Genomic DNA, 8,688 nt, shown 5'->3' with positions numbered 1-8,688 from the left:
GGTTGGAAACTATGTGTTTTTCTTATATTCTATTTATAGTCTTGTGATGTTTGTTTTCTTTATGGATTTCTTTGTCAATTGTTTAGTTGGCCAAGTTAGGATGTACACTAGAGGCATCTTTGAGTTTTCTTTTATGATGATTATTTGACTGGATGTCATGATGTATCTTTTATGATTTTTGAAATTTATTTTGATGAGAATTTTATGAGAATTTGGGTTTTGAGAACCAATGCTATTGTCGGGTTGCCTATTATGGGACCAAATTCAATCATTATTATTTTGTAGTATGGGACACAATTGTGATTTGTGAGTTTTTAGGAAGGTTGACTAGGTCCATGTCTTTGGGAGTGATTTGCAATAGGGGTTTGGGGCCCAAAGTGGTCAATACCAAGGTAACCTATTGTAAGTTGTGTAACAAGTGATAACAGAGTAATTAAAATATCTTGCCTAGTCCTTTCTTTGAGATATGCCAAAATGATAAGTTAGAGATGTTTGCCTCGCCCATGCCTTGAGCACTTGTATAGGCAAATGATGAGAATGGGATGATACCTGGTGAGAGTTATGACTGATTTTCTTTTTGGTCATGAGGGTATTTTGGTTTCACATGTGTCACGTTGAGGGTTCGGGGTTTAGAGTGACTAGTCCAGGGTAACTCAACACTTGAGGGTCTAGGGTTTAATGAGAGACCAGTCTAAGGTAACTCAAGTAGTTTGACTATGTGATGACACTCCCTAGAATGTAGCTTGAGTCTCCTTTGTAGATTTTGTATTTGCCTCTAGTGGTGTATTGATTGATGTATTTATTGTTGATGATTCTTTCATTGATGACAATTGGTATTTGGTTGGTTATTATACTTGACATGTGGACTTTGACTTGGAGTGGATATCTTCCATTGACTTTGTCACTTGATTCTTGATACTTGATTTATACTTGGTATCCGTATGTTGACTTTAGAATGTGGTGTTGGTATTGGATTGAGTAACCTTTTGATTTTGATTATCTTTTCTTCTTGAGTAGTTTGCGTTACCCTCGAGGTAGAATTGGCTATCAATATTTATTGCCTAGGATTGTATTATGGTTTGATTATTCGTATGTGGATCATTCATTATCTTCCCTACACGATAGGTGTGGAACCTGATTATGTGACCACGTAGTCAGGAGGTAGTGTCTTCTTACCATTTTAGTCCCCCTCAGATTGATAGATGTTGGATGCTCATGGATGCAATTGTACCATTATCACTTTTATTCTTATCTTAGAGACTTCTATTCAGTTGATGTATGTACTTTATCATGTATCATGTGATCTGATGTGCTTGTATCTATTCTCGCATACCTTATGACATGTGTAGTGGATGTTGTTCATTAGATGCAATTTATTGTATCAGTTATTTTTATGCATTTGCTCATGAGATGATGTATTTGTCATTTCTTTATGATCATGAGATGTTGTACTTGAAATGTAAACTAATTATTATAAACTTCTTAAATGTGACTCAACGCAAAGGAATCCTTGAGGAATGGAAAACTGCATTTGTAATTGCTTGTGTAATTGATGTTTATGTGTATATTGCTTCCACATTATTGTTATCTTGGTGTTGATTAAACATTAAAAAAAAAAAAAAAAGTTCAATAAACACTGTATCATGTTAGTTTATTTCTCTTGGGTTCCCAAGCAGGCATTACACAATCTCTTCGTTGGAGAAGTTCAAGAGATTATCATTGTTGAAAAGGTCTCCTACCTACATGCAAGTCTTGAATGAAAGTTTTATCAATTCAAACTCATAGAATTAAATTGTGTAAGTTTGCAATTTGATTGATGAAGTTGGAAAGAATTATAGAAGCAAAAACAATGCTTGTGTGTGTAAAGCATCCTTGTCTAATAGGGCCATTGAATAGAAATTTATAATATGTCAATAAGCAGAAAACAAGCAACAAAAATAAGCAGAATTAATATTTTCATGGGAACACCTACTTCATAAAACATTTCTTTAAATGTGGAGCAACAACTGCTAGTGAAATTAAACTTAGGAGCCACATGGAGACCTCCCCTTAGTAACTACATGGGGACCTCCCCTTAGCTATGTAAAAAGAGGGGGACTATAAATAACATCGAGCTTATTGAAAAAATGAACATGTGTCTTTATCATTTTTTCTCATCTCCTTTTAATTATTATTATTATTTTTATGAAGGATTTAGACTTGCAAGGCACGAAGCCTACGTGCTACCAACTATTGAAGGCCACCACATAGACATTTTAGGGACCTGATATGGATCCACTCATCTCCTTTTTATTTGTCTACAATTTAGTTTTCAGATTCATTTGTAACAAAAAGATGAAAAAATATTTAAAAATATTTTTAAAAATATTAACATTAAACATTACAATTCATAGACTACAAATTGTGCCACAAAAAGTGAACAACTCCTACCAACCAAAAACATCTAAATAGCATCAGCAGCAGCTCGTGGAACTTTTTGAGTTCTAGATAATCGCTGGTGATCATTAATTTGTTTGTTGGAATTAATCTGGAATAGAAAAATGCGAATAGGAAAATTGGAATAAATCTATTCCAATTTTGGCCCAAAATGAGAATAAATCGAATTCCAAGTATTTTTTGAAATTAGATTTATTCTTGCATTGGACCAAAATTAGAATAGATTTATTCCAATTTTCCTATTCCCGTTTCTCTATTCCAAGTTAATTCCAACAAACAAACGGGCCCTAAATGCAATGAAAAATATGAAATGTAAAACAATTTTTTTTACACCATTTCATTCACCAGCCTCCCGTACAATCTGCCACTGTTGTAAGATTACGCTTCTCAATATATTATATTAATCTTACATAAATTTTAAAAAACTAAACAAAATATTCTGTTTTATGCAAACGAAAAAAAAAAAAAAAAACTTGTTTAATACTTTGATCGTATTTTATGAGACACAAAGCATAAAATGCAGCTGTACAGCCTTAAAAACGTGTGTGCACGCACTGCAGAATAAATCGATATTCTCTTCTGAGATCGTGAGATCGTTTAGGGCCCGTTTGGTTGCTGGAATACAATCGGAATAGGAATAGGAAATTAGAATATGATTTGTATTCTTTGTTTGGTGCATGGAATAGGAATCGGGAATAGGAATACGTATTCTCATTTTAGTTCCAAAATGAGCTTTTGTCCATTCCAAAAAATACCTGTAATTGGAATTGTTATTCTTGCATTCATTTTAGCTTTCTCAAATTTGATTAAATTTTCAAACCCGCTTTGACTTGGGGTGAGCGCTGGAACTTTGTTTTCAATATTTTCAAATATTTCAGCGATTTTCCAATGGCGCCGATTGCATCTTCAGAAATATTTTCAAATGGTGCCGATTGCAAGTTAACCCTATTCCAATTTAAGCTTGTGTAACCAAACAAGGGATAAACAAGATTGGATTGCATTTTTCCATTCCTATTCTTCATTCTCCATTCTCATTCAAAATTTCTATTCTAATTCTCAATTCCTACGCTTGCAACCAAACGAGCCCTTAAGTTAGTGCTCGTGATCAGACTTCATTTGTCCCACGCATAAATGTGAGTAGTTGTTATTGCCGTTTACTGTTAGAAAATGGGTAAAGAAATGACGGGCAGTCATACTTTTGCATCATCCAAATCCTGAAAAGCTCAAAATCTTATCTTTTCTCGTGATCAGACTTCATTTCTCCCACGCATAAATGTGAGTAGTTGTTATTGCCTTTTACTGTTAGAAAATGGGTAAAGAAATGACGGGCAGTCATACTTTTGCATCATCCAAATCCTGAAAAGCTCAAAATCTTATCTTTTCTCGTGATCAGACTTCATTTCTCCCACGCATAAATGTGAGTAGTTGTTATTGCCGTTTACTGTTAGAAAATGGGTAAAGAAATGACGGGCAGTCATACTTTTGCATCATCCAAATCCTGAAAAGCTCAAAATCTTATCTTTTTAAAATGGAAAGCTCAAAATCTTCTTCTATTTCGCCCAATGGAGGAGTGGATTTGTGTGTTTTAAAATTAGCAATGGAATTTATTAATATAAACGTCATTTTCTCAGTCTGCTGTTTAAAATCAGAATCTTTAGACTCCATTTTCAACTTGTAAGATTTGTGTTGTTTGGATTTTATACTCTATCTTGATCTGCTTATCTCACAGACATCTGATTCCTTGGGGAGCGAATGTGTTAATTGATGCTGTAGCGCGTGACATATTTGTACTGCATAGCCTGAGATTGATCTGAATGCTCTGTTTTAACACGGAGAAAATCGTCATTCAATTCTTAGTGGGGTAGTGTGAAATGGGGAGAATTATGATATGGGTGGCTGTTTTTCTTTCATTTATTTTTGATTTGGGGGTCTGCAGTTTTGCTGTTCCACCTCCCCTGCCTCTGGAGCCTCTTCCCACTGCCAAGCAGCTCAAATGGCAGCAGAGAGAAATGGTTATGTTTCTTCATTTCGGTATAAATACATTCACCAACAGAGAATGGGGAACAGGGAAAGAGAATCCTCAATGGTTCAATCCAATTGGGCTTGATGCAAATCAATGGGTGAATGTGGCCAAAGAAGCAGGGTTTTCTCTTGTAATTCTGACTACAAAACACCATGATGGGTTCTGCCTCTGGCCTTCTAAGTATACAAATCACTCTGTGAAAAGCAGCCAGTGGAAAGATGGAGAAGGAGATGTTGTTAAGGACTTATCAATGGCGGCACAAGCCCAAGGCCTGGATTTTGGTGTTTATTTGTCTCCATGGGATCGATATGAGCCTTTCTATGGTGATGAATTGCAGTATAATGAGTTTTATTTGGGACAGTTGCAGGAGCTCCTTACCAAGTGAGATTTTCTATGCTTTCTTTATTGTTTTTTCATTGATTGGTCTAAAAATGAGAAACAATTTTTCAGCTCCAATTGTTAATTAGCCGTAAGAGGAAAGAGATGAAATCCATGGGAAATAATTTATGTTATCTGTAAATAGGCTTCATTCCATGCGCCATTCTTACTGTTTTCCCTGTTTTTCCTTTGTGGCAAGAAACAAACAGTTTACGTACTAGAATATCTGCAGACAAGTTTGTCCACCAAACTGAATTTGAGTAGGTAAAGTTGGGTAGAGTGGAGATTTATTGCTTCTGTAGCCACGGTGAAGTGAACTAAGAACTTCGATTAAAATATTCTGCAAGAAAACTGTGTGGAAATTGTTTCTATACCTACTCTTAGCCCAAACAAAAAGAAATGGACGCTTGATTCTGTAAATAGAATGTTTCCGGTTCCAAACTCCACAAAATCCCAAATGTGTTGAGCAAACAATAAGAAACTGAGGTGGTATACAAAATGTATTAAAATGTGGACGGCAAATGAGATACATATATTCTTAGCAGCCTTGAAAACATATGAGATCCATACATTCTTATCCGCCTTATCAGCTTCAATAGCAATGTTATTGTCTCAGGGTTTATGAATAGTTTGATTTTTTAAATTGGGAGTTAGGGATTGAGGGCTGTAATTCAGGCTTTATTTTCTTATAATATTAGATCTTTACATTCAACCAGACGTTACAATACAAATCAATTAAACAACTCAAATGTCTGTTAATTTATCAGGCAAATAGGCTCTACTTTTTGTATCAGACATCAAATAGGCTCTGCCTTTGTGATTTATCCTTTGAAAACTTGGGGTACTATCTTTCTTTATGGTAATTATGGGTTGAACAAGGCAACCGCCTTGTCCATGATTCGATGGATCCTTTTCTAAGGATTTCTCTGAAAATGAGCTCTCAAGAGCAATTACTAGATGTTTGAAGTTCATGGAATGCTTCAAAGCCAAAATACAACTTTAGTATGGTATTACTATGGACAGTGAACAAAGCATTACAGACTTAATTCATTGGATCCAGACATGCAATGAATATAACTGCAAACAAGGCATTGCACAGGATTCAAAAGGTTCACAGCTATTTTTCCTTTAATAGTAAGGCATCCCATGCTCTTTAACTTCGCCACCCAGGAAGCACAACTTTAACAAGAAACTATTGCAATTAATGTGTTCGTACCTGTCAACATTGTGCTGTTTTAGAAGAGCGAGTGTCTAAAAGTAAACAAATGCCTGAAAAGTTTCTATAATAATAGTCAACTGTGAAAGCTTAAGCTACCAAGTATTTTCTTTTTGAGGGTTTAAGACTGGTATACGGATTGCAGGTATGGCACCATATCCGAAGTATGGTTTGATGGAGCAAAAGGAGATAACACTACAATGACATACTTGTTTTCCAAGTGGTTTGCTCTGGTTAATGAGTTGCAAATATCTGCTAACATATTCTCAGATGCGGGACCAGACATCAGATGGGTGGGAGATGAAAATGGGACTGCAGGTTCAACATTTTGGTCTACCATTAATGGATCTTCTTTGAAGATTGGAGATGCTTCCATTGAAGGGTAATTCATACAAACCCCCAAAAAAAATAAAATTAAAAACCCTTTTCCCCTTTCCAAAAAAATTATTGAAGAATTCTGCTTTTTTCTTCTGTAGGTATTTGAATACTGGAGATCCATATGGAACCGATTGGATTCCTGCAGAATGTGATGTATCAATCAGAAAAGGCTGGTTTTGGCATCCAGATCAGAAACCCAAACCGCTAAGCAAATTGCTGGATATCTATTATAATTCAGTGGGGAGAAATTGTGTTCTTTTGCTCAATGTTCCACCAAATACAACGGGCCTCATTTCTGAAGAAGATGCGGAAAGGCTAATGGAATTCACAAAGGCCATTAAAACCATTTTTTCAAAAGATCTGGCTGCTTCTTCTTATGTCACAGCAAGCAGTGTGAGAGGGGAAGCCTTCAATCCTAACAATGTATTGAACAACGATCTCTGGACTTACTGGGCACCCAAGAATGACAAAAACAGCAATAAAGTAAGCTGGATATGTTTGGAGAGCAAAGAAGCCATGAAATTCAATGTAGTGAGGATTCAGGAAGCCATTGGACTTGGGCAAAGGGTGATGAAATACGGTGTTTATGCATTCGGAGTTGATGGGAAGAAAAGAATGCTTGTGAGTAATGGGACCACAATTGGGCACAAAAAGCTTGATAGATTGAAAATACCTGTGAAATCTTCGAAGGTTATGCTTGTGATTTGGAAATGCAGAGGGAGAATTCCTCTCATTTCATCATTTGGGTTACATTTTGATCCATTTTACAGAGGGGAATAAAGATATGGTGTTTTCTGGTTCTTTTCTCTTTCAAAGTATACGGGTGAAACCTGTAGTTTCGTATGTTTTTTTTTTCTCTGCATTTTTCCTGTGCATTTAGCTGCATCTGCATTATTGTTTGAGTGTGAATACAATTGAGATTTCAAATTGTTTGGTGGCGTAACAGGTCACGATTGTTTGTCTTGATTTGATTCTGATGCTTTTACGCGTGCAACCGACAACAATTCTGATGCTTTTTTACAATGACGCATACTGTTTTCTTGTTGCTGGTGTATTTGGTAGGCACATGATCATTTAACGACTCTTTTTGCACTCTGATAATGACCACACTGTCACGTTCTTATTGTCACCCATTTACATAATTTTAGATTAACGAAAGTGAATAAAGAGTCAGGAATTGATAATTATTTTATTTTATTTTTTAAAGCAAAGGAGGGCTGGGCCACTAGAAAGCTATTTCGAGAATTCTATAGGGAAAGAACTAGTAAGAAAGTCCGAATTTACCAGAACAACCATAAGCTACGAGCTGGAAACACATCCATCAAATATTCTGGCTGCAAAGATTCAGCCAACCAGCAACACAACAAAATTGGCATATAAACTGAATACAAATCACCCATGTTTTTCCTTACTTGCCAAATCACATATGGCGGGATATAAGTTACAATCTATTGTTGGGTTGAAGGAGCAAATACTAACACCATCACACCCTAAATTTGCAAGGTCATCAGCCAGCTTGTTGCCTTCACGGTAAACATGTGATATTTTGCAATCACTGAAGGAGTCAAGAAGCTGCCAAATATGATCCATAATGTATGCAGTCCTCCAAAATTGTAATTTTTTTGGTAATGCAAGCATTAATAATAATCACAGAATCACCCTCAATATGCACTTTTGTGAAACCACCAAGTTTTGCCAAAGTCACTCCCTCAACTAGTGCTAGCGCCTCTGCAACATTATTTGCACCAGGTGAAACTGGGCAAGTCTTAACAGCCAAAATATGCCCTTTATGATCCCTAATGCAAACCCCAATCCTAGATTGTCCAGGATTACTACGACTTAACTTTGCAAAAACCCTGTTTAGGAGGGATCCATTTAATAGCAGCTCTATCAACAATTCGATGAACATTAGGATTTGGAATTGTATTCATTTGGATGTTCAGTCCTTTCCAAGATTTCAACATTTTTCCATCCCAAGAAGAAAAATAATGGTTGCATCTATTGTTAACCACGTGAGCATTCACCATCTCAACAATATGTGCCTCAAAACGACCAAGAACATGGCTCAAAGAAGAGGATTCATGTCTGAAAATGCGTCTATTACACTCCCACCATAAAGCCCATGCAACAGCAGCAGGACCACATTTTCACATGTTATGAAACAAGGATTCAGAAAACAAAACTGGCCTCCTGGCCCCAAAAGGTATTAGGAAGAGGCACTAAGAAGCTAAATTTAGAAAGAACAAAAATTCCAACA

The 8,688-nt window shown here is 36.0% G+C and overlaps 1 protein-coding gene across 2 annotated transcripts; it reads left to right on the top strand.

The window, feature by feature from the left end:
- Positions 1–3,720: 3,720 nt before the first annotated feature.
- LOC149556434 (alpha-L-fucosidase 1-like) lies at positions 3,721–7,232 on the top strand. 2 transcript variants are annotated; one of them, XM_089830742.1, is made up of 4 exons: positions 3,721–3,853; positions 4,166–4,840; positions 6,199–6,435; positions 6,530–7,232. In XM_089830742.1, exons 2-4 carry the CDS (start codon positions 4,308–4,310, stop codon positions 7,209–7,211), a joined length of 1,452 nt encoding a protein of 483 aa, XP_089686868.1. In that variant the 5' UTR covers positions 3,721–3,853; positions 4,166–4,307; the 3' UTR covers positions 7,212–7,232. The 2 variants fall into 2 exon arrangements, with proteins under 2 accessions (XP_089686868.1, XP_089686867.1); XM_089830741.1 differs by lacking the exon at positions 3,721–3,853 and having other exon boundaries at positions 3,884–4,840.
- The last annotated feature ends 1,456 nt before the right edge of the window (positions 7,233–8,688 follow it).

This window comes from Cupressus sempervirens, chromosome 5, assembly GCF_028749045.1.
Source record: "Cupressus sempervirens isolate cs-2001-9-10 chromosome 5, ASM2874904v1, whole genome shotgun sequence".
NCBI classification, from domain to species: domain Eukaryota; kingdom Viridiplantae; phylum Streptophyta; class Pinopsida; order Cupressales; family Cupressaceae; genus Cupressus; species Cupressus sempervirens.
Note: the sequence above shows the minus strand (reverse complement) of the source record. Positions and strands in the feature narration are given on the sequence as shown.